Source organism: Nerophis lumbriciformis, linkage group LG25 (assembly GCF_033978685.3).
Source record: "Nerophis lumbriciformis linkage group LG25, RoL_Nlum_v2.1, whole genome shotgun sequence".
Classification (NCBI taxonomy): domain Eukaryota; kingdom Metazoa; phylum Chordata; class Actinopteri; order Syngnathiformes; family Syngnathidae; genus Nerophis; species Nerophis lumbriciformis.
The window spans coordinates 2,940,156-2,965,606 of NC_084572.2; the positions used below are offsets into that span (position 1 = coordinate 2,940,156).

At 42.4% G+C, this 25,451-nt stretch overlaps 1 protein-coding gene across 1 annotated transcript; it reads right to left on the reverse strand.

Moving 5' to 3' along the window:
• Positions 1-628: 628 nt before the first annotated feature.
• Positions 629-24,539, reverse strand: LOC133621516 (peroxisomal succinyl-coenzyme A thioesterase-like). Its single transcript, XM_061983581.2, has 11 exons — positions 24,486-24,539; positions 17,093-17,314; positions 14,648-14,747; positions 14,382-14,572; positions 14,147-14,310; positions 13,239-13,358; positions 13,102-13,172; positions 12,942-13,032; positions 12,685-12,765; positions 1,587-1,728; positions 629-1,509 (listed from the first exon to the last, which is right to left on the reverse strand). The coding sequence occupies exons 1-11, from the start codon at positions 24,523-24,525 to the stop codon at positions 1,385-1,387; spliced, it is 1,347 nt and encodes a 448-aa protein (XP_061839565.1). The 5' UTR covers positions 24,526-24,539; the 3' UTR covers positions 629-1,384.
• Positions 24,540-25,451: the final 912 nt, after the last annotated feature.

Sequence of the window (25,451 nt, forward strand, 5' to 3'; positions counted from 1 at the left end):
CCGTGCATATTGTAAAAACAAGATAGCTGAAAAAAAGATCCGGCCAGAGAACATTATCAACATGGACGAGGTTCCACTGACTTTTGATATTCCTGTGAACCGCACTGTGGATACAACGGGAGCACGTACGGTGAATATTCGCACCACAGGGAATGAGAAGTCATCCTTCACTGTGGTTCTAGCTTGCCATGCTAATGGCCAGAAACTTCCACCCATGGTGATATTCAAAAGGAAGACCTTGCCAAAAGAGACCTTTCCAGCCGGCGTCATCATAAAAGCTAACTCGAAGGGATGGATGGATGAAGAAAAGATGAGCGAGTGGTTAAGGTAAGTTTACGCGAAGAGGCCGGGTGGCTTTTTTCATGCAGCTCCGTCCATGTTGATATACGACTCCATGCGCGCCCACATCACGCTGGTTTTTAATATATTATTAAAGTTTGACTGACCTATCCGACTGTTTTTTTGACATTCCTTTAGCGCAGTTAGATGCGGCTTATAACACGGGGCGGCTTATAGGTGGACAAACTTTTGAAATATGCCGTTCATTGAAGGCGCGGCTTTTAACCCAGGGCGGCTTATGGTGCGGAAAATACGGTGTATATATATATATATATATATATATATATCAAGAGGGACAGAGACAGCGCACAGTGCATGAGGATCACATGTTACCATGGCGAGAAAACATGGAGAGACTGGAATGTAATAGAGTGATCTATGTTTGTCTGTTGCCATCTCCTGGTGAATGTTGGCTATAGCGTACTGGGGTTACTTTTTGGTTGGCCAACGATTTACGTGGTGTTGCGCACCTGACGTCAAGTGTGTGAGTCTGTTCTGAAGTCTACAGTAAAGAGACGTACTTCATCCCCTCGCCTGGTTATTGCCTCCAACTCAATATATTACAACAACATTGCTCCATGCAGACCCTCCAGGTCCGCATGGAGCTGGAGGGGGCGTGGCCTCCAGGTCCGCCTGAATTTCGGGAGATTTTCGGGAGAAAATGTGTCCAGGGGGGTTTTCGGGAGAGGCGCTGAATTTCGGGAGTCTCCCGGAAAATCCGGGAGGGTTGGCAAGTATGCCTAAGAATGTGCTAAGTTTGTGGAAGGAAAAAGGCTGTGACTACTTAGGCACACGTTTTGTCTAATACATTTGCAAATTATTGTTCAAATTGTTTTTGGAGTGTTGGAATACGAATGTCTCCTAAAATGTAAAAAAAAAAAACCCAGTGTAGTTGTGTGACTACTTAGCTGTTAAGCATTGTTGGGCTTTGTGATCCAAGCAAACTGATGTGTCCACACCAACACAATAAGATGGTGTCCATGATCATAGTGAGAAACAAGAGCCCACCATCTGATGGTCCCACACGTCATGGTGAGGCTCCGCTTCACATCCTGGCTCTTGGACTCGGTCTGGAGTACAGATGCTGCTGCAGAAACGCCAAAATCTTCCTCCACGAGTCCTCCTGAGCGTGCGAGTGCGCCTTGGTTTGTCCGCCCCACAGTAGGGTCACTGCAGCGCGACACCTTAGTGAGTCGGTGGCGCAATTTCGGCAAGAAAAGACCTTCAGAGTGATTCTTCTGACTCACCTTTGGCCTTTTTGCTGTCCCACATGAAGTTGGTAGCTCTAAAGTGAGGCGAATATGGCGGCTCGATCAGGTGTCCCGTGCCAGGGTACTCTAGACGCGTCAAGAGGTGGTCTTTCCCAACTGAACGCATCATCTGGAAAATCTGCCACAAAAGTAAATAACAAAAAAAAGACTTGGTTCGTACTCTAGCTAGTAGAGATGCGCGGATAGGCAATTATTTCATCCGCAACCGCATCAGAAAGTCGTCAACCATCCGCAATCCACCCGATCTAACATTTGATCAGAACCGCATCCGCCCGCACCCGCCCGTTGTTATATATCTAATATAGACGATGCAAGGCATTAGTGAGGTTATAAAGCTTTTGCCTGTTAAAGAAAGGAGACTGATCCAATGCAGCACAGACATTCGCGTGCCACGCTGTCACGACCCAGACGCACACCAGTGCGCAATCATATGGGAGCCGCGCTGAGCGCACCTCCAAGCGCGTCTCGCTGCCGGCGACGGCCGGGTATATGGGCCCGACGCTCCAGCGCCATCCATTTTCAGGGCTAGTTGATTCGGCAGGTGGGTTGTTACACACTCCTTAGCGGGTTCCAACTTCCATGGCCACCGTCCTAGCTGCTGTCTATATCAACCAGGGTGAGCCCCACCCCTTTCGTGAGCGCACTGCGCGCGGAGTGACCCCTGTTACGCGCCCCCGGCAACAGGGGTGGCGGGCAGGTAAGCTGCGCGGGCGGAGCGCGCGGAGTGACCCCTGTTACGAGCCTCCGGCCACGGGGGTGGCGGGCAGGTAAACTGCTTACCTGTTGCGCGTGACGCCGGCCGCGGCGAAGGCGGACGAGGCGTGGTGTCGGTGCGGTGGGCGCGGTGGTGACCCTGGACGTGCGTCGGGCCCTTCTCGCGGATCGCCTCAGCTACGGCTCCCGGTGGGGCCCTCTCGGGGGAAGGGGCCTTGGTCCCGGACCCCGGCGAGGCGTCCCTTCTCCGCTCCGTAAAAGTGTCCATCTCTTTTCTTTTTTTTTCTTCTGTTGTGGCATATGCTGCAGGTGCCTGCTCGTTTTTCGTATGTGGGTAACAACATTTAACTATGTATATATATTTCCCAATTGGTTTAACTGCCACCCGCCTGAATCTATTTAAAATCTAATTTTTTTTAAATTTCAACCACCCGACCCGACCCGCGGATAAAATCTAATTTTTTTAAATTTCATCCGCCCGATCCGCGGATAATCCGCGGACTCCGCGGTTGTGCCCGCAAACCGCGCATCTCTACTAGCTAGGGTTTTGATTCATGGGAATCCTTTTGCTAACGATTCCCTTACCAATATCTGTGGGCCAGCGTGACGTTACCACGCACGGCGCCAATCAGCAGCACAAATGTTGGAATTATTCACGAGAACAATACTTGCAATTAGAGATGTAAATGCTTTAAAATGTAATATCGGAAATTATCGGTATCGTTTTTTTTTATTATCAGTATCGTTTTACGGGGGTGGATGAGATCCGCCCAGAGTTCCTTAAGGCTCTGGATGCTGTGGGGCTGTCTTGGTTGACAAGACTCTGCAGCATCCCGCGGACATCGGGGGCGGTACCTCTGGATTGGCAGACCGGGGTGGTGGTTCCTCTCTTTAAGAAGGGGAACCGGAGGGTGTGTTCCAACTATCGTGGGATCACACTCCTCAGCCTTCCCGGTAAGGTCTATTCAGGTGTACTGGAGAGGAGGCTACGCCGGATAGTCGAACCTCGGATTCAGGAGGAACAGTGTGGTTTTCGTCCTGGTCGTGGAACTGTGGACCAGCTCTATACTCTCGGCAGGGTCCTTGAGGGTGCATGGGAGTTTGCCCAACCAGTCTACATGTGTTTTGTGGACTTGGAGAAGGCATTCGACCGTGTCCCTCCGGAAGTCCTGTGGGGAGTGCTCAGAGAGTATGGGGTATCGGACTGTCTGATTTTGGCGGTCCGCTCCCTGTATGATCAGTGTCAGAGCTTGGTCCGCATTGCCGGCAGTAAGTCGGACACGTTTTCAGTGAGGGTTGGACTCCGCCAAGGCTGCCCTTTGTCACCGATTCTGTTCATAACTTTTATGGACAGAATTTCTAGGCGCAGTCAAGGCGTTGAGGGGATCTGGTTTGGTGGCTACAGGATTAGGTCTCTGCTTTTTGCAGATGATGTGGTCCTGATGGCTTCATCTGGCCAGGATCTCCAGCTCTCGCTGGATCGGTTCGCAGCCGAGTGTGAAGCGACTGGGATGAGAATCAGCACCTCCAAGTCTGAGTCCATGGTTCTCGCCCGGAAAAGGGTGGAGTGCCATCTTCGGGTTGGGGAGGAGACCCTGCCCCAAGTGGAGGAGTTCAAGTACCTCGGAGTCTTGTTCACGAGTGAGGGAAGAGTGGATTGTGAGATCGACAGGCGGATCGGTGCGGCGTCTTCAGTAATGCGGACGCTGTATCGATCCGTTGTGGTGAAGAAGGAGCTGAGCCGGAAGGCAAAGCTCTCAATTTACCGGTCGATCTACGTTCCCATCCTCACCTATGGTCATGAGCTTTGGGTTATGACCGAAAGGACAAGATCACGGGTACAAGCGGCCGAAATGAGTTTCCTCTGCCGGGTGGCAGGGCTCTCCCTTAGAGATAGGGTGAGAAGCTCTGTCATCCGGGGGGAGCTCAAAGTAAAGCCGCTGCTCCTCCACATCGAGAGGAGCCAGATGAGGTGGTTCGGGCATCTGGTCAGGATGCCACCCGATCGCCTCCCTCGGGAGGTGTTTAGGGCACGTCCGACCGGTAGGAGGCCACGGGGAAGACCCAGGACACGTTGGGAAGACTATGTCTCACGGCTGGCCTGGGAACGCCTCGGGATCCCCCAGGAGGAGCTGGACGAAGTGGCTGGGGAGAGGGAAGTCTGGGCTTCGCTGCTTAGGCTGCTGCCCCCGCGACCCGACCTCGGATAAGCGGAAGAAGATGGATGGAGTATCGTTTTATTTGTTTGATTTTTTATTGAATCAACATAAAAAACACAAGATATACTTACAATTAGTGCACCGACCCAAAAAACCTCCCTCCCCCATTCACACTCATTAACAAAAAAGGGTTGTTTCTTTCTGTTATTAATATTGTGGTTCCTACATTATATATCAATATATATCAATACAGTCTGCAAGGGATACAGTCCGTAAGCACACATGATTGTGCGTGCTGCTGGTCCACTAATAGTACTAACCTTTAACAGTTAATTTTACTCATTTTCATTAATTACTAGTTTCTATGTAACTGTTTTTATATTGTTTTATTTTCTTTTTTATGTTTTTAATTTATCTTATTTCATTTTATTTTTTAAAAAGGACCTTATCTTCACCATACCTGGTTGCCCAAATTAGGCATAATAATGTTAATTCCATGACTGTATGTATCGGTATCGGTAATTAAGAGTTGGACAATGTCGGAATATCTGATATCGGCAAAAAAGCCATTATCGGACATCCCTACTTGCAATACTTGCAAGGTGGATATTGCATCAAAAACATTAGCAGACATACAGGTAAAAGCCAGTAAAATTGAATATTTTGAAAAACTTGATTTATTTCAGTAATTGCATTCAAAAGGTGTAACTTGTACATTATATTTATTCATTGCACACAGACTGATGCATTCAAATGTTTACTTCATTTAATTTTGATGATTTGAAGTGGCAACAAATGAAAATCCAAAGTTCCGTGTGTCACAAAATTAGAATATTACTTAAGGCTAATACAAAAAAGGGATTTTTAGAAATGTTGGCCAACTGAAAAGTATGAAAATGAAAAATATGAGCATGTACAATACTCAATACTTGGTTGGAGCTCCTTTTGCCTCAATTACTGCGTTAATGCGGCGTGGCATGGAGTCGATGAGTTTCTGGCACTGCTCAGGTGTTATGAGAGCCCAGGTTGCTCTGATAGTGGCCTTCAACTCTTCTGCGTTTTTGGGTCTGGCATTCTGCATCTTCCTTTTCACAATACCCCACAGATTTTCTATGGGGCTAAGGTCAGGGGAGTTGGCGGGCCAATTTAGAACAGAAATACTATGGTCCGTAAACCAGGCACGGGTAGATTTTGCGCTGTGTGCAGGCGCCAAGTCCTGTTGGAACTTGAAATCTCCATCTCCATAGAGCAGGTCAGCAGCAGGAAGCATGAAGTGCTCTAAAACTTGCTGGTAGACGGCTGCGTTGACCCTGGATCTCAGGAAACAGAGTGGACCGACACCAGCAGATGACATGGCACCCCAAACCATCACCCAACCATGCAAATTTTGCATTTCCTTTGGAAATCGAGGTCCCAGAGTCTGGAAGAAGACAGGAGAGGCACAGGATCCACGTTGCCTGAAGTCTAGTGTAAAGTTTCCACCATCAGTGATGGTTTGGGGTGCCATGTCATCTGCTGGTGTCGGTCCACTCTGTTTCCTGAGATCCAGGGTCAACGCAGCCGTCTACCAGCAAGTTTTAGAGCACTTCATGCTTCCTGCTGCTGACCTGCTCTATGGAGATGGAGATTTCAAGTTCCAACAGGACTTGGCGCCTGCACACAGCGCAAAATCTACCCTTGCCTGGTTTACGGACCATGGTATTTCTGTTCTAAATTGGCCCGCCAACTCCCCTGACCTTAGCCCCATAGAAAATCTGTGGGGTATTGTGAAAAGGAAGATGCAGAATGCCAGACCCAAAAACGCAGAAGAGTTGAAGGCCACTATCAGAGCAACCTGGGCTCTCATAACACCCGAGCAGTGCCAGAAACTCATCGACTCCATGCCACGCCGCATTAACGCAGTAATTGAGGCAAAAGGAGCTCCAACCAAGTATTGAGTATTGTACATGCTCATATTTTTCATTTTCATACTTTTCAGTTGGCCAACATTTCTAAAAATCCCTTTTTTGTATTAGCCTTAAGTAATATTCTAATTTTGTGACACACGGAATTTTGGATTTTCATTTGTTGCCACTTCAAATCATCAAAATTAAATGAAATAAACATTTGAATGCATCAGTCTGTGTGCAATGAATAAATATAATGTACAAGTTACACCTTTTGAATGCAATTACTGAAATAAATCAAGTTTTTCAAAATATTCTAATTTACTGGCTTTTACCTGTAGCATGTGATGAAGTTGAATGAAGGACGCGTTTTCGAGCCCCTCCGAGACGGAAGTGAATCGCCATCAACACCACCAGTCAGCAATTCGTCTGCTGTTTAAACTGCAGGTAACTAACACTACCTATTAAGGATGTAACGGTATAGGGTTGTCCCGGTACCAATATTTTGGTACCAGTACCGGTACCAAAATGTATTTCGAAACTTTGATACTTTTCTAAATAAAAGGGACCACAAAACATGGCATTATTGGCTTTATTTGAACAAAAAATCTTACATTAAACATATGTTTCTTATTGCAATTTAGTCCTTAAATAAAATAGTAAACATACTAGACAACTTGTCTTTTAGTAGTAAGTAAACAAACAAAGGCTCCTAATTTAGCTGCTGACGTATGCAGTAACATATTGTGTCATTTATCATTCTATTATTTTGTCAACATGATTAAAGGACAAGTGTTAGAAAATGACTTATTCATCTACTTGTTCATTTACTGTTAATATCTCCTTATTTTCTCTTTTAACATGTTCTATTTACACTTCTGTTAAAATGTAATAATCACTTATTCTTCTGTTGTTTGATGCTTTACATTCGTTTTGGATGATACCACAAATTTAGGTATCGATCCGATACCAAGTAGTTACAGGATCATACTTTGGTCATATTCAAAGTCCTCATGTGTCCAGGGACATATTTCCTGAGTTTATAAAGATAATATAAATAAAATTAAAAAAAAGATCGATGTAAACATAGTAGTATCGACTAGATACACTCCTGTACTTGGTATCATTACAGTGGATGTCAGGTGTAGATCCACGGTACTTTTTAGAGGTGGTATAGTACCGAATATTGTATATATTCATTAGTATAGCGTAGGGATGTCCCGATCCGATATTTGGATCGGATCGGCTGCCGATATTTGCCAAAAATTGCGTATCGGCAAGGCATGGGAAAATGCCGATCCAGATCCAGTTTAAAAAAAACTCCAGTCCGTGTTTTCCAACGCACCGATTTAAATAATACATTCCACTTTTCTGCTGCTCCCTAATTTCCGTTCCGCATTTTCCAGCACACCTTCAACACATCCACAGGTCTGTGAATTCTCACTCAGTTGCTTTTAGCTGCTGGCATTACACGACAGGCTCTTCTCACTCTTTCCTGTGTCTCCCTCTCACAGACAGCAAGTGCACCTTCTTACACACGTCACATACTGTCACGTCATACGTCACATACGTATACGTCCTCCCCGAGCAGAGAGGTAGCAGCATGGCTAACGTTAGCTGTGATGCTAGCGCAGCCGTGTGACCAACGTTCTCTCTAAGGTTTGCGCGCCTGTGCAATTGCGCACTGCTCAAGCGTCCACTGCGCATAGCAATTATTTGCCACGCACAAAATCAAATAAAAAAATAAGCGCATAACAATTTTCGACACACGGACACGACAGAGAAAACAGTTTTCGTCATCATTGTTCAAATATTATAACGTCTGTCGAGACGCTTATCTCCATTCGGTGCCACACGTCCACACCATCAAAATGCAGAGACAAAAATTTCCAAATCAACACCGTATGAAAAAATTAGTGATTTTTTTTAGTTGTGATTTCCTTCTCTGCATGAAAGTTTAAAAGTAGCATATATTAATGCAGTATGAAGAAGAATGTTTTAATGTAGACATGCAAGCCTTGAAAGAACATTTTGAAAATCAAGACTACATTTCCTGCAGATGGGTGCATTTCTACCCTATATTTTAACTTTAGATTTATTCTCATATCAAACTCTTTTGGCTGTCTTTTTGACACTTACATCCGGCGCCCCCCTCCACACCCTGGATTATAAATAATGTAAATAATTCAATGTGATTATCTTGTGTGATGACTGTATTATGATGATAGTATATATCTGATAGTATATACCGACTTAAACAAGTTGAAAAACTTATTGGGGTGTTACCATTTAGTGGTCAATTGTACGGAATATGTACTTCACTGTGCAACCTACTAATAAAAGTCTCAATCAATCAATCAAAACACATAGAATCATCATACTGCTGTGATTATATGCATCAAGTGTTCATTCAAGGCTAAGGCAAAATATCGAGATATATATCGTGTATCGCAATATGGCCTTAAAATATCGCAATATTAAAAAAAGGCCATATCGCCCAGCCCTAGTTCAATGATGCCATTTCTGTTTGTCATGTATAATTTTGTCTATTTTGTGTTTATCCTTGAATAAACAGGTCAGTTTCTTGTTACCAACCATTGTGTATTATTCAAACTCCCCTAATTCAGCTGGCTAGTTGTTATCAAGAGTACTAAAACCCTTTTCAACATGATTCTGACAACTAAGTAGGCTAAATAACTTTAAACTTTAATACATGCTCGGATAGGCCAGTATCGGTCAGTATCGGTATCGGATCGGAAATGCAAAAACAATATCGGTATCGGATCGGAAGTGCAAAAACCTGGATCGGGACATCCCTAGTATAGCGCTACTATAGTAGTACCGGTATACCGTACAATCCTGTAACGGTATTATAAATAAAGTGGTATTTCCATTTCAAAGTCTTCTCAATAAATCAGTGAGGTGTGACGGTATCAAACGAAATCGTAGTGAGTGCAGTGTTCTTCTAGCGTTTTAGCGTTGGATGGGTCTGTGAATAAATCACAGCGTTTCCAAGGTGACACAGAGCCAGCCGGTCTGTTCAACGCGAGAAATAGGAGTAAACTATAAAGCTATTTGATATATCCTCACATAGAGAAAAAGCAAGGCCAGCAACACTTGTGTCCTTCTAATAATTTTAACTCAAACTGCGCAGGCGCTACCAAACACAGACCGGTTTTGAAAATGTCTTCGTCAGTCTGCAATTTTCAACGGGAAGTAATGCACTTAAAAAGTCACAGCTGTGGTCAATCAATTGACATACGTATTTTCCGCACTATTAGCCGCACTTAAAAACCACAAATTTACTCAAAAGCTGACAGTGCGGCTTATAACCCGGTGCGCTTTATATATGGATTAATATTAAGATTCATTTTCATAAAGTTTCGGTCTCGCAACTACGGTAAACAGCCGCCATCTTTTTTCCCCGTAGAAGAGGAAGTGCTTCTTCTTCTACGCAAGCAACCACCAAGGTAAGCACCCGCCCCCATAGAACAGGAAGCGCTTCTTCTTCTACTGTAAGCAACCACCCGCCCGCGTAGAAGAAGAAGAAGCGCGCGGATATTACGTTTCATTTCCTTTGTGTGTTTACATCTGTAAAGACCACAAAATGGCTCCTACTAAGCGACAGGTTTCCAAGACGCAATCTCTCCATCCGCACACGGACTACTATTTCACAGCAACTGCCTAAAGACTTTCAAGAAAAGCTGGCTACTTTCCGTGCATATTGTAAAAACAAGATAGCTGAAAAAAAGATCCGGCCAGAGAACATTATCAACATGGACGAGGTTCCACTGACTTTTGATATTCCTGTGAACCGCACTGTGGATACAACGGGAGCACGTACGGTGAATATTCGCACCACAGGGAATGAGAAGTCATCCTTCACTGTGGTTCTAGCTTGCCATGCTAATGGCCAGAAACTTCCACCCATGGTGATATTCAAAAGGAAGACCTTGCCAAAAGAGACCTTTCCAGCCGGCGTCATCATAAAAGCTAACTCGAAAGGATGGATGGATGAAGAAAAGATGAGCGAGTGGTTAAGGTAAGTTTACGCGAAGAGGCCGGGTGGCTTTTTTCACGCAGCTCCGTCCATGTTGATATACGACTCCATGCGCGCCCACATCACGCTGGTTTTTAATATATTATTAAAGTTTGACTGACCTATCTGACTGTTTTTTTGACATTCCTTTAGCGCAGTTAGATGCGGCTTATAACACGGGGCGGCTTATAGGTGGACAAAGTTTTGAAATATGCCGTTCATTGAAGGCGCGGCTTATAACCCAGGGCGCCTTATGGTGCGGAAAATACGGTAATAAATCAAGAACAACTTCAAAAATGAAAGTACACAAATAAGAGACAAAAAGGAAAATTGTAACAAAAAAATCAAAGACTCAGTACAGTATCATAGGAAAATAAATCAAGCAAAAAAATAAAAATAATTTAAAAAATGATCATAAAAAAATGGTTATTATAATGGTTGTCCACACATTCTTTTATTGCTTTATTTATTTTCCTATGATACTGTACTGAGTCTTTGATTTATTTGTACTATTTTCCATTTTGTCTATTAATTGTGCACTTTTATTTTTGAAGTTGTTGGTGTTGTATTATGTCAATTGATTGACCACAGCTGTGACTATTTAAGTGCATCACTTCCTGTTGAAAATTGCACACTGACGAAGCGGTCTGTGTTTGGTAGCGCCTGTGCAGTTTGTATTAAAATTATTAGAAGGACACGAGTGTTGCTGGCCTTGCTTTTTCTTTAAGTACACTTTTGCCGTGCGCCTCTTTATTTTTATTTTATTAGGTTTTTTTGGAGAGTGCGTGTATTTTCTGTATTTTCCTCACATACATCCATCTATTTTCTTACTGCTTGTCTCGATGTCGTGGGCGGGGGCAGGAGCCTATTCCAGCTGCACTTGGGTGGAAGGCAGGGCTAGACAAGACGCCACCTCATACATTGTTAAATTGTTGCTTTAAAGCAGAGCTGGGCAAATACTTTGACTCGGGGCCACATTGAGAGAGAAAAAAGTGTCTGGGGGGCAAAAGTGTATGTGTGTATAAATTATATGTACCGTATTTTCCGCACTATAAGGCGCACCTAAAAACCACAAATTTTCTCAAAAGCTGACAGTGCGCCTTATAACCCGGTGCGCTTTATATATGGATTAATATTAAGATTCATTTTCATAAAGTTTCGGTCTCGTAACTACGGTAAACAGCCGCCATCTTTTTTCCCGGTAGAACAGGAAGCGCTTCTTCTTCTACGCAAGCAACCGCCAAGGTAAGCACCCGCCCCCATAGAACAGGAAGCGCTTCTTCTTCTACTGTAAGCAACCACCAGCCCGCGTAGAAGAAGAAAAAGCGCGCGGATATTACCGTACATTTCCTTTGTGTGTTTACATCTGTAAAGACCACAAAATGGCTCCTACTAAACGACAGGGATCCGGTTCATGAAAAGACGCAATCTCTCCATCCGCACACGGATTACTATTTCACAGCAACTGATATTCCTGTGAACCGCACTGTGGATACAACGGGAGCACGTACGGTGAATATTCGCACCACAGGGAATGAGAAGTCATCCTTCACTGTGGTTCTAGCTTGCCATGCTAATGGCCAGAAACTTCCACCCATGGTGATATTCAAAAGGAAGACCTTGCCAAAAGAGACCTTTCCAGCCGGCGTCATCATAAAAGCTAACTCGAAGGGATGGATGGATGAAGAAAAGATGAGCGAGTGGTTAAGGTAAGTTTACGCGAAGAGGCCGGGTGGCTTTTTCACGCAGCTCCGTCCATGTTGATATACGACTCCATGCGCGCCCACATCACGCTGGTTTTTAATATATTATTAAAGTTTGACTGACCTATTTGACTGTTTTTTTGACATTCCTTTAGCGCAGTTAGATGCGGCTTACAACACGGGGCGGCTTATAGGTGGACAAAGTTTTGAAATATGCCGTTCATTGAAGGCGCGGCTTATAACCCAGGGCGCCTTATGGGTGGTTGCTTACAGTAGAAGAAGAAGCGCTTCCTGTTCTATGGGGGCGGGTGCTTACCTTGGCGGTTGCTTGCGTAGAAGAAGAAGCACTTCCTCTTCTACGGGGAAAAAAGATGGCGGCTGTTTACCGTAGTTGCGAGACCGAAACTTTATGAAAATGAATCTTAATATTAATCCATATATAAAGCGCACCGGGTTATAAGCCGCACTGTCAGCTTTTGAGTAAACTTGTGGTTTTTAGGTGCGGCTAATAGTGCGGAAAATACGGTACTTGCTTGAAACAGTAGATGTGTGTGTGTGTGTGTGTGTACTGACATCCTCAGCAAACTCCACAGTGGCTTGGTTCTGGTCATCGAGGCCGTTGACCAACAAGATTGGACAATTAATTCTCCTCACCTGGCAGAAGAACGACAGATGATCTTAAGTGTGTCGTCACAAAGAAAACACGTCACTAACATGCCAGCAAGCAGCAGAGGGGGCCGTTCACTCGAACCCCACTCCTTCACTGCTACAGAAGTTTAGCGAACAGGCGTCAACGGCGAGCAATGAAGAAGCCGTCAACGTGCACTTACGTCCATTTTCCCTGACAGGTCGCTGGAGACTTCCAAGAGGTCTCGCCATATCAGATTCTGGTTCTCATCCATGCGGATCTTTCGAACATCTCTGTCAACACGGGGCACACGTCAGTCCACGTCAGAGCCACTATAAGCCAGGCGCGAATAAACCACCTACCCGTGGACTCCGCTCAGGGTTTTGCCTCGTGGGTAGAAATGGCTGCCACTGATGCAAACGCAACACGTTGGCTGCGACAGGACACACGCCGTCACAAGGTTGCCACCCGTTTTTACACATCGAAACAACGCATTTACCTTGACGACGGTGCTCTCGGACGCCAAATACATGGCGACTGTAGTGCCGAGGGAGAGGCCCAGAATTCCCACCTTGTCTGGGATGACTGCGGGATGCTGCCTGACCATTTCAAAGGCCTTCTGTGAGGAAGACGACAGGAAGTAGATGTAAGATTTCTAAGGCCTTTTATGAGGAAGACAGGAAGTAGATGTAAGATTTCTAAGGCCTTTTGTGAGGAAGACAGGAAGTAGATGTAAAATTTCTAAGGCCTTTTGTGAGGAAGACAGGAAGTAGATGTAAGATTTCTAAGGCCTTTTATGAAGAAGACAGGAAGTAGATGTAAGATTTCTAAGGCATTTTGTGAGGAAGACAGGAAGTAGATGTAAGATTTCTAAGGCCTTTTGTGAGGAAGACGACAGGAAGTAGATGTAAGATTTCTAAGGCCTTCTGTGAGGAAAAAGACAAGAAGTAGATGTAAGATTTCTAAGGCCTTTTGTGAGGAAGACAGGAAGTAGATGTAAGATTTCTAAGGCCTTCTGTGAGGAAGACAACAGGAAGTAGATGTAAGATTTATAAGGCATTTTGTGAGGAAGACAGGAAGTAGATGTAAGATTTCTAAGGCCTTCTGTGAGGAAAAAGACAAGAAGTAGATGTAAGATTTCTAAGGCCTTTTGTGAGGAAGACGACAGGAAGTAGATGTTGATTAACGTGGACCCCGACTTAAACAAGTTGAAAAACTGATTCGGGTGTTACCATTTAGTGGTCAATTGTACGGAATATGTACTGACTGTACTGTGCAATCTACTAATGAAAGTTTAAATCAATCAATCAATCAATAAATCAATCAAATGTAAGATTTCTAAGGCCTTTTGTGAGGAAAAAAGACAGGAAGTAGATTCAAGAACTGGATGTGTATCTGCACACTCACTTCAAAGTAGTCCACCTCCAAGTCAGTGGACGCCAGCTCGCCGGGGGCAAAATACTCCAACGCCAAAGAGGCATAACCGTGCGACGCCAACAAGGCCGAGCGATACTCCAGAAGCCCCCCGCCGCCCCCCCACATGTCCAGCATCCCCGGGAAGGGTCCTGGACCTGAGGCATGGACAACGCATCAGCACGATTCTTACTTCCTGTCTCTTTGACGAGCAGAACCCGGCGAGGACCTGAAGGAATGAAGAGGGTCCCTCGTACCCCTCTGTCCTTGACGTCGAGCCGACAGACCCCCGGCGCCATGTACCATCGCTCTGTGAGCACGGTGGCCAGAGGAGGCTGCTGGCTGAAATCGTCGCAAACATGGCCACTGTAGGCGGAGATGGCGACCAGCATGGGGCTGCACACGTTCAACTTCCGCAGCCTGACAGGACGACACCGGAACTTTAGCGCGGACTGGTAGTGACATCAGAGGAAGTTTTTTTTTTTTTTTTTTTACCTGAGGCCCGTACGGCTGCCAGGAACAGGCCGCATGCTCCACAGCAGACCCATGGCTTCTTTTCCTTGGTAAGTCCCTCCGAGGCTCAAGTCGTCTGTGACTAGATAAACAAAAACAACTCAGCTGTGAACTCAACGATTAAGGCTGCAGCTAACGATTATTTTTCTATCGATTAATCTATAGATTATTTTTTCGATTAATCGGTTAATCTATAGATTATTTTTTTCGATTAATCTATAGATTATTTTTCCTTTTACCGATTATTTTTTTTATTTAAAATGAAGATGAAAAAATAAATGTTGGTCAGTTTTTTCAAAAGGCATGACTTTTATATACAAAAAAAAAAGTATGGCCACTCAGTCAACATTGACAACAACATGACAAAATATTCTGTAACAATGTAAACATTTAAAACTTTTAACATTTAACAAAATTAAAAGTAGCTTATTTGCTTTTTAATGTGCAAATATAAAAGTAAACATCCAGTGCAAATCTTAATATTCTGCAATAGTATAAGCATTTCTAAAGTAAAAGTATTGCTTATTTTGCTTTAAAATGTGCAAAAATAAAGATAAACATCCAATACAAAAAAGTGCAAAACGAAATATTCTGTAACAGTGTAAACATTTCAACAAAAGTAAAAGTATTGCTTATTTTGCTTAATAACACAACAATGATAGTATGATTAAAGTGAAAGTTAATTGTTGGTTTGTACATAGTATATGTAACTGTTAATGTTGTAAAAGGTATTTGCACAACTAATTAACGTTAGCGTTAAAGAGGAGCGCGTCTTTGTAAACACTGAACAGGCATGCCAAACGCGCCTCTCAGAGCGAAACAGTGTTTTAGTTTATGAATTTACAACGCAGATACAAATGACACATTCATGATTTTGTGTAATGATGACAACGTATACTCACGCGGACGATTGACTAGTTGATGGTGATGGCAAGAACGCTGTCGGGTGTTTTCTTTTCAAATGTTCCTTCATAGCCGTTGTGCTGCTATGATAGGCCATTTCCGCTCGACACAGTGTGCATACAACAACTGTCAAGTGTTTTGCTTTTTTCGCTGTGCTTATCCCACACTTGAAGGGATGTACCAATGCTGAATGTGGCTTCTGGATTTCACTCAAAAGACCAGACCGTAGTTACTTTTTCCTTTTATTTTCCTTTAGTTTGCAACAGTTTTTCCAACCAAGAAACAGCTTATTTTTTCTTCTTTAGTCTTTTTAGCAGTCTTTAGCAGTGTTAATAGACTTTAGTTTCTTTAGCTGTCATTAGCTGTCTTTAGTAGCCTTTAGTAGCCTTTAGCTTCTTTAGTAGGTGAAAAACCTTTAAGGACAAAACACCACAAGATTAACATGCTGTAAAAAAACTATCAATTATCAATCCCATAATTTACAACTATTAATTAGCTATCAAACTCTTAACCATTAAACAAGTGCAAGAAAATGGACACATCTTTTCCCTTTAAGTTAAAACAGATTTTAAATAAATTGTCTCAACATAAATGCACCAAGATACATATAAAATACATTTAACACCAGAAACACAATAGATAAATGCAACAGAAAACCCAATATGCAAATACATAAATACCTAACCAATCAACCACCTATTTAGATACATATTTAAAATCCATATTCAATATAAATATATTATTAATTTAGCAGTGAAACACTCAATCTTAAACGCTGTCTACTGGTAGAAAAATGCCCCTTTTTCTACGCCCTCACCAACACAGTTAAATCCAACACTTTAAATTGAGCGACTTCACCCTCCTGATGAAGCAAACTGCTCCAACATTTATCAAACTAAGCAAAGAATATCAACACTAAACAACAGTTACATAACACACTGTGTGTATTTAGCCTCCAGACTAAGCACGCTACATGCACACAACCCCCCCTCCCATCTCACCAGCGCAACAGGTGCGCCACACCCACGAAGAGAAATATTAAATCTTACATACTTTTGGCACAACTCTGGGTTATCTGTAATGAACTAAACCTTTTTCCACTCAGCGCTGGCGTCTTTTGTCCTCCTTGATTTGACACAGCGGTCTAATTACCGGGCTCGCGCACCAGCAGATGAGACAGGAGCGCGCCGCGTTATACCTGCGCGCGAACGTAAACTGATCGGCTCTGATTTTATAAGCCGACTGGCCGAAATAATGCCGAATTATATACATTTGTTTATTGAAATACTCCCACACTTTTGACGACTTTTGGCGTGCTTTTTTTCCCTCGCTCGCACCGCTCGCATCATCTGCTTTGCGCTCCGCCATGACGGCAGTGTGACGTAAATATGCGACGCGTCGAAGCATAAAAACGACGTCGACGTATTTACGTAACCGATGACGTCGACTACGTCGACGCGTCGTTTCAGCCTTATCAACGATAGACGGCAGCCATGTTGGATTGGGGCACATGATTGTCGTTACCAGACACCGCCCCCGTGGGGTCGCTGACGTAGTGGCCGTAAGCCTCCCAGTGGTCTTTGTCCTCTGATTGGTGGAGGGAGCGCAGGGTCACAGGAGCTCCTGGAGGCAGATTCTCCACCAGCACCATGAACGCCTCATCCACTAGGGCCCGGCTGGGGCTGACAGACATTATGGCCGGGGCGGCCTGAGACATGGCGGACACTCGTCTGCAGGGGGTGTATTCTTCAGTTGGAGGAGAAGAAAGAATCCAGTTAAACATTCACCTTCATTGTGGTGCAACTATCAACTTCACTCCGATTGCAGTTCTCATTGTATGAACATTCATGCACAGATAAAGCCAATATAGCTCTTGTTTAACATTGAGATAAGATAAGTCATGGGGGTGGGATTGTATAGTTACACTCACACGTCCTTGAAAAAATGTGCTGCTTAGGTTGGCTAAGATTAAAAACCTTCTTTCTAGGCAACAGTTTGAGACAGTAAACCGGCTGGATTACTGTTAACTAAGGCTGAAACGACGCGTCGACGTAGTCGACGTCATCGGTTACGTAAATACGTCGACGCCGTTTTTGTGCGTCGGCGCGTCGCATATTTACGTCACACTACTGTCATGGCGGAGCGCAAAGCAGACGATGCGAGCGAGGGAAAAAAAGCACGCCAAAAGTCGTCAAAAGTGTGGGAGTATTTCAATAAACGGCCTAATAATGTTGTTGTATGCACACTGTGTCGAGCGGAAATGGCCTATCATAGCAGCACAACGGCTATGAACGAACATTTGAAAAAAAAACCCCGACAGCGTTCTTGCCATCACCATCAACAAGTCAATCGTCCGCGTGCGTATACGTTGTCATTATTACACAAAAACATGAATGTGTCATTTGTATCTGCGTTGTAAATTCATAAACTAAAGCACCGTTTCGCTCTGAGAGGCGCGTTTGGCGTGCCTGTTCAGTGTTTACAAAGACGCGCTCCTCTTTAACGCTGTGGAGAGGCGGCGGCGGCGAGCGAGCGGCGAGGCGGGGCGCGCCGGGAGCGACGCCGCAATCGTGCCCAGGTGCGCGATCTGCGCAGTTGGAAGAGAAAAGACTTTGTGTAAAATTAAAAGATTGTAAACCTGGCAAAGCCGTCTGGCGTTCAGTCTGTCGGTCCTGAAAGAACCCCACGGCACAAGACGTGTCACAAACGCTAACGTTAATTAGTTGTGCAAATACCTTTTACAACATTAACAGTTACATATACTATGTACAAACGAACAATTAACTTTCACTTTAATCATACTATCATTGTTGTGTTATTAAGCAAAATAAGCAATACTTTTACTTTTGTTGAAATGTTTAAACTGTACACTTTTTTGTATTGGATGTTTAGCTTTATTTTTGCACATTTTAGCAAATAAGCAATACTTTTACTTTTGTTGAAATGTTTACACTTGTTACAGAATATTTCCGTTTTGCACTTTTTTGTATTGGATGTTTATCTTTATTTTTGCACATTTTAAAGCAAAATAAGCAATACTTTTACTTTTGAAATGCTTATACTATTCCAGAATATTAAGATTTGCACTGGATGTTTACTTTTATATTTGCACATTAAAAAGCAAATAAGCTACTTTTAATTTTGTTAAATGTTAAAAGTTTTAAATGTTTACATTGTTACAGAATATTTTGTCATGTTGTTGTCAATGTTGACTGACTAGTGGCCATACTTTTTTTTTTGTAAATAAAAGCCATGCCTTTTGAAAAAATTGGCCTACATTTATTTTTTCCTCTTCATTTTAAATAAAAAAAAAATCGGTAAAAGGAAAAATAATCTATAGATTAATCGAAAAAAATAATCTATAGATTAACCGATTAATCGAAAAAAATAATCTATAGATTAATCGATAGAAAAATAATCGTTAGCTGCAGCCCTACTGTTAACTCTTTGTATTTTGGAATTAGTCAATCCTCCCTCTCACGTCTGCAGCTGGTCCAAAATGCAGCTGCCCCACTTTTAACTAACACAAGAAAAAGAGAGCACATTACTCCTGTTTTAGCCTCCCTCCACTGGCTGCCTGTGTCTTTTAGAGTCCATTTTAAAATGATCTTACTCGCTTTTAAATCCTTACGTGGTCTTGCCCCAGCTTACCTCTCTGAGCTGCTCCACCTCTCTGCCCCCACCTGGTCCCTCAGGTCTGATCCTGGAGGTACCCAAATCAAAGCGCAAGCTTCGAGCGGACAGGGCCTTCTCTGTTGCGGGTCCCAAACTCTGGAACCATCTCCCTCTCCATGTGAGACAGACCCCTTCTTTGGCTACTTTTAAGACCCTTCTTAAAACCCATTTTTATTCACTGGCTTTTAACCCAGCATGAGACTTTAAACTGTTCAACTTTTTTAACTTTTTAACTGCTTTTTATCTAACAAATTGTTGTTAGGGTAATTTGTATTTGCTTTTTCAATGTGTATTTTACTTCTGTTTTAAATGTTATTTTTTTAGTCTATTTCTTTGTGGTGTACAGCCCTTTGTTCTTCAACTGAGGTTGTTTTTTCAATCAATCCATCAATGTTTATTTATATAGCCCTAAATCACAAGTGTCTCAAAGGGCTGCACAAGCCACAACGACATCCTCGGTACAGAGCCCACATAAGGGCAAGGAAAAACTCACCCCAGTGGGACGTCGATGTCAATGACGGGGACGGCGTGGCGAAGTTGGGAGAGTGGCCGTGCCAGCAATCTGAGGGTTACTGGTTCAATCCCCACCTTCTACCATCCTAGTCACGTCCGTTGTGTCCTTGAGCAAGACACTTCACCCTTGCTCCTGATGGGCCTGGTTAGCGCCGTGCATGGCAGCTCCCGCCATCAGTGTGTGAATGTGTGTGTGTGTGAATGTGGAAATAGTGTCAAAGCGCTTTGAGTTCCTTAAAAAGGTAGAAAAGCGCTATACAAGTACAACCCATTTACCATTTACCATGAGAAACCTTGGAGAGGACTGCATATGTGGGTAACCCCCCCCGTCCCCCCCGACGCAAAATGATTGATTGCATTCAGACAGGTTAAAATGTTGCTAAAACCATCACTTTTCTATCAGTCACAGTGACTTTTCAAAACAAAAATATTACAGCAAAAATCATATGGGTTGATTGACATGTTTATTCTGTAAGCTAACTTCAATAGTTTGAAATTATTTTGACAGTTAATGCCAGTTATCCTGTCAACCTTTCACAAGACTTCAATTTGTTAATTGAAAGTATAAACACGTTTTACAGTAAACAAATGGTAAAACAGTACTAAACAATTCCATTAAAAAAAAAATTGGTGTCATTATTAACTTTCTGTCCAAGCTTGTATAATCTACTGCCTTGTTCAATTGTAAAAAATATTCTGTGCCTAAAATTCACATTTCTATCACAATTATCATACTGTAAACATGGTAAGCTAACTTCATTAAAATTAATAGTCCTGTCAATAGCATGGAATTACAATTCAAATGTCGTTTTTTTGTAAGCCTTTCAAAAGAATTCAAAATATGAAAAATTAATGAAAATGAATTGAAGCCATCAGACACTTGAAAAGTGGCACATCACATCTCTAATGTAATCATTTGAACTTTTCAACAGAAATAGCACTGCAAAAATATTAAGGACATACTTCTGTATTTTGGTAGTTATGCTGTCAACATTTAACAAGATTTCTTCAACTTGGACTTGAAAGCATAAATAGTATAAACACTTTTAACAGTATAACAGTACTAAACAATTCCAATAGATAACATTGGTGTCATTACCTTTTTGTGGCTAAAATCCAAATTTAGCAACGGCATTAGACTTGTGTTTTTTTGTCCCAACGTGGTCTTTTACATCGCTAATTCCTCCGTGTCCGATCGAAAAATCTTGTCTGCACAAGGTGCAATTCGCGTAGTTTTCACCCTTTTTGGAACGGATAATTATTCCCGGATAGGCTTTTGAATATTCTTCACGGAATGACTGCAGTTTTCTTTTTGGTTTAAGACTCGTTTGCGATTTTTCTCCGGCTGATTCCATGATCGTTCGCTCGTTTGGAAACAATGGCAACTGGTGCCTCGTGCTTGGCAGCGGTGCTATAAATAGCCTCGCGCATGGCATTCGGAATGGCTCGATAGGAAGTTACGGGAAGCAGTGTCGATTGTCATTGTTGTTACGCGATTTCGTGAATAAAACTTAAAAAAACAACAACAATTTAATTAATGAAAAACCGTATTTTTTTATCACTGCAACCGTAACCCGGAATAGGTTGATGAAAACCGTACTAATTACGGGAAAACCGGAGTAGTTGGCAGGTATGCTAAAGCCAGAGGTGGGTAGTAACGCGCTACATTTACTCCGTTACATCTACTTGAGTAACTTTTGGGATAAATTGTACTTCTAAGAGTAGTTTTAATGCAACATACTTTTACTTTTACTTGAGTATATTTATAGAGAAGAAACGCTACTTTTACTCCGCTACTTTTATCTACATTCAGCTCGCTACTCGCTACTAATTTTTATCGATCTGTTAATGCACGCCTTGTTTGTTTTGGTCTGTCAGACAGACCTTCAAAGTGCCTGCTTTACTGGTGACGTTTCACTCCGTTCCACCAATAAAATGCAGTCACTAGTGACGTTTGACTCCGTTCCACCAATCAGATGCAGTCACTGGTGACGTTGGACCAATCAAACAGAGCCAGGCGGTCACATGACCTGACTTAAACAAGTTGAAAAACTTATTGGGGTGTTACCATTTAGTGGTCAATTGTACGGAATATGTACTGTACTGTGCAATCTACTAATAAAAGTTTCAATCAATCAATCAAAAGTGTGAAGGAAAAAAGACCCTTTTTTATTTCAACCGTACATCCCGTCAAAAGCCTAAAGACTGACTGCACAGTTCCTGTCTTCACAATAAAAGTGCCGCTCCATCGCGCCTGCGCTTTCAAAACAAGAGTCTCCGAAAGCCAGCGCAAACAAGCTAGCAAGCTAAGGAGTTTGACGCCAATCTATTTCTTGTAAAGTGTATAAAAACGAATATGGAAGCTGGACAGATAAGATGCCAAAAACCAACCACTTTCATGTGGTATTAGACAGAAAGGAGGAACTTTTTTTCTCCTCCATTTGAAAACGTGGACGCTATCATCACTACTGTCTGATTACAATCAATGCAAGTCATCAGAATCAGGTAATACACCAACTTATATTCTTGTCTTCATGAAAGAAAGGAATCTATATGTGTTAAACATGCATGTATATTCATTAAAACACCTTTAAAATGTAAACAAAAACGGCAAAATAAATAAATATAAATTATATACTGTATATATATGTGTGTGTGTGTATATATATATATATATATATATATATATATATATATATATATATAAATGTGTGTATATATATATATATATATATATATATATATATATATATATATATATATATATAAATATATATATATATGTGTGTATGTGTATGTATATATATATATATGTATATGATATGTGTGTGTATGTTACTCATCAGTTACTCAGTACTTGAGTAGTTTTTTCACAACATACTTGTTACTTTTACTCAAGTAAATATTTGGGTGACTACTCCTTACTTTTACTTGAGTAATAAATCTCTAAAGTAACAGTACTCTTACTTGAGTACAATTTCTGGCTACTCTACCCACCTCTGGCTAAAGCAATGGATATCAAGTGGGTCTGACATAATATTGTGAAAGTCCAGTCCAAAGTGGATCCAACATATCAGCGAAAGTCCAGTCCATAGTGGATCCAACATAATAGTTATAAAGCCCCTTTTAAAGGGCTTTATAAATAAAGTTGGTATGGTATGGTATGGTAAAAATGCAACTAGTTGCATACTCCGTAATGGACGGATTTTGATGAAATTTCAGCAAATTCCCGAAATAGGTCCTAAAACAATTAAAACAATTTCTAGGCGCAGTCAAGGCGTTGAGGGGATCTGGTTTGGTGGCTGCAGGATTAGGTCTCTGCTTTTTGCAGATGATGTGGTCCTGATGGCTTCATCCAGCCAGGATCTTCAGCTCTCGCTGGATCGGTTCGCAGCAGAGTGTGAAGCGACTGGGATGAGAATCAGCACCTCCAAGTCCGAGTCCATGGTTCTCGCCCGGAAAAGGGTGGAATGCCATCTTCGGGTTGGGGAGGAGACCCTGCCCCAAGTGGAGGAGTTCAAGTACCTCGGAGTCTTGTTCACGAGTGGGGGAAGAGTGGATCGTGAGATCGATAGGCGGATCGGTGCGGCATCTTTAGTAATGCGGACGCAGTATCGATCCGTTGTGGTGAAGAAGGAGCTGAGCCGGAAGGCAAAGCTCTCAATTTACCGGTCGAGCTACGTTCCCATCCTCACCTATGGTCATGAGCTTTGGGTTATGACCGAAAGGACAAGATCACGGGTACAAGCGGTCGAAATGAGTTTCCTCCGCCGGGTGGCGGGGCTCTCCCTTAGAGATAGGGTGAGAAGCTCTGTCATCCGGGGGGAGCTCAAAGTAAAGCCACTGCTCCTCCACATGGAGAGGAGCCAGATGAGGTGGTTCGGGCATCTGGTCAGGATGCCACCCGAACGCCTCCCTAGGAAGGTGTTTCGGGCACGTCAGACCGGTAGGAGGCCACGGGGAAGACCCAGGACACGCTGGGAAGACTATCTCTCCCGGCTGTCCTGGGAACGCCTCAGGATCCCCCGGGAGGAGCTGGACGAAGTGGCTGGGGAGAGGGAAGTCTGGGCTTCCCTGCTTAGGCTGCTGCCCCCGCGACCCGACCTCGGATAAGCGGAAGAAGATGGATGGATGGATGGATGGATGGATGGTCCTAAAACAATTATTTTTCGCAGTTTTTATTGTTATTATTATTGTTCACAGTCATTCCGTCACCATACAGTACAGACAAACAACCAGCCATGCATTTTAGGTTAATAATTTTAGGTTTGTTTTGTTTCCTGGTATTGTAAACTAATGCTAAAGATAAACACAATATAGCAACGTTTACCTTAGTTGCTGTGGTTATATTGATCCGGGGAAACTTTTAACGTTGATGCGCATGCGCGCACATGCTCAATCGCGTTTGGTAGCAATTTGTGTATGGGTAGCACTTTTCTCAAAACACGGGTAGTTTGGTTAAAAGAAATGTCGAATAGTTCGGAGAGTTGCGTTTATGAAAATGTTGCCACCGTTTGCTTGTTGGGGTTTAACTGTAGAATTAAAAGGTGTTTACCTGAAGCAGCAAGTCGGCTGTTGTCCTTTCATAAACATACAACCCAAATATCTAATTATCCCCCTTTATCTTTTTTTTTTTTACTAAAATGTAATCCATGGCTTCTTACTTGTATTTTCTCCAGTCAGAGGACGCAAAGGTCGAGAAAGTTTGCTTAAACCAACAATGATTTACCAAAGTTCTTCCGCACACATTCGGCGGACGTGTGACGCATCGTGATGACGTCACGTTGAGTTCACGTCCCCACGTAAAGAAGAGTGTCTTCTTAAATTATTTACTGAAATTGTGTGAGCCTATGGCTTTGCACTTTGTTTGTTATATATATATATATATATATATATATATATATATATATATATATATATATATGTATGTATATTGCATTCTATTTTAGTTACTTTGAGTTTACAATGAAATAAGAGCATTGATTGTGGAATAAGCGTGTGTAATAAGCTTATTTAATGTGAAGTAATGATCATTTGTTGTGGAATAAGAGTACAGACTTTATTGCGTAATGAGCAGTGAGGATTAAAAAACTAAAAGAATATATTAAAAATACATATTTTTGGGGGGAATACAATATTAATTTGGAATTAGAGAATGTATTGTGGAATTGAGTGTTGAATACAAGTATTTATTTTGGAATACGAGTGTGGAATAAAAGTATTTATTGTGAAATAAGAGTAATTATTGCAGAATAAGAGTATTTCTTGTGGAATCCGGGTGTGGAATAAGAGTACTTATTTTGGAATACAAGTGTGCAGTAAGAGTATCCATTGTGGAATAGGAGTATTGATTGTGGAATGACAATGTGGAATAAGCTTATCAATTAATAAGACTATTTGTTGTGAAATAAGAGCATTGATTGTGGAAGGAGAAGGTGGAATGAGCTTACTAATTAATAAGGCTATTGTGAAATAAGAGCATTGATTGTGGAATAAGCGTGTGTAATAAGCCTATTTAATGTGAAGTAAGATCATTTGTTGTGGAAGAAGAGTACACAATTTATTGCGTCATGAGCAGTGAGGATTAATAAACTAAAAGAATATATTAAAAATACGTTTTTTGGGGGGGAATATAATATTAATTTGGAATTAGAGAATTTATTGTGGAATTGAGTGTTGAATACCAGTATTTATT

Excerpts from the sequence above, each read along its gene's own strand:
- LOC133621516 (XM_061983581.2), bottom strand. The coding sequence starts at position 24,525 with ATGCGTCACACGTCCGCCGAATGTGTGCGGAAGAACTTTG. Across the intron at positions 12,766-12,941 it reads ACCTGTCAGGGAAAATGGAC|GTGAGGAGAATTAATTGTCC; the intron begins GTAAGTGCACGT and ends TTCTTCTGCCAG. Across the intron at positions 1,729-12,684 it reads CTGTGGAGTTTGCTGAGGAT|ATTTTCCAGATGATGCGTTC; the intron begins GTCAGTACACAC and ends CTTTTGTGGCAG.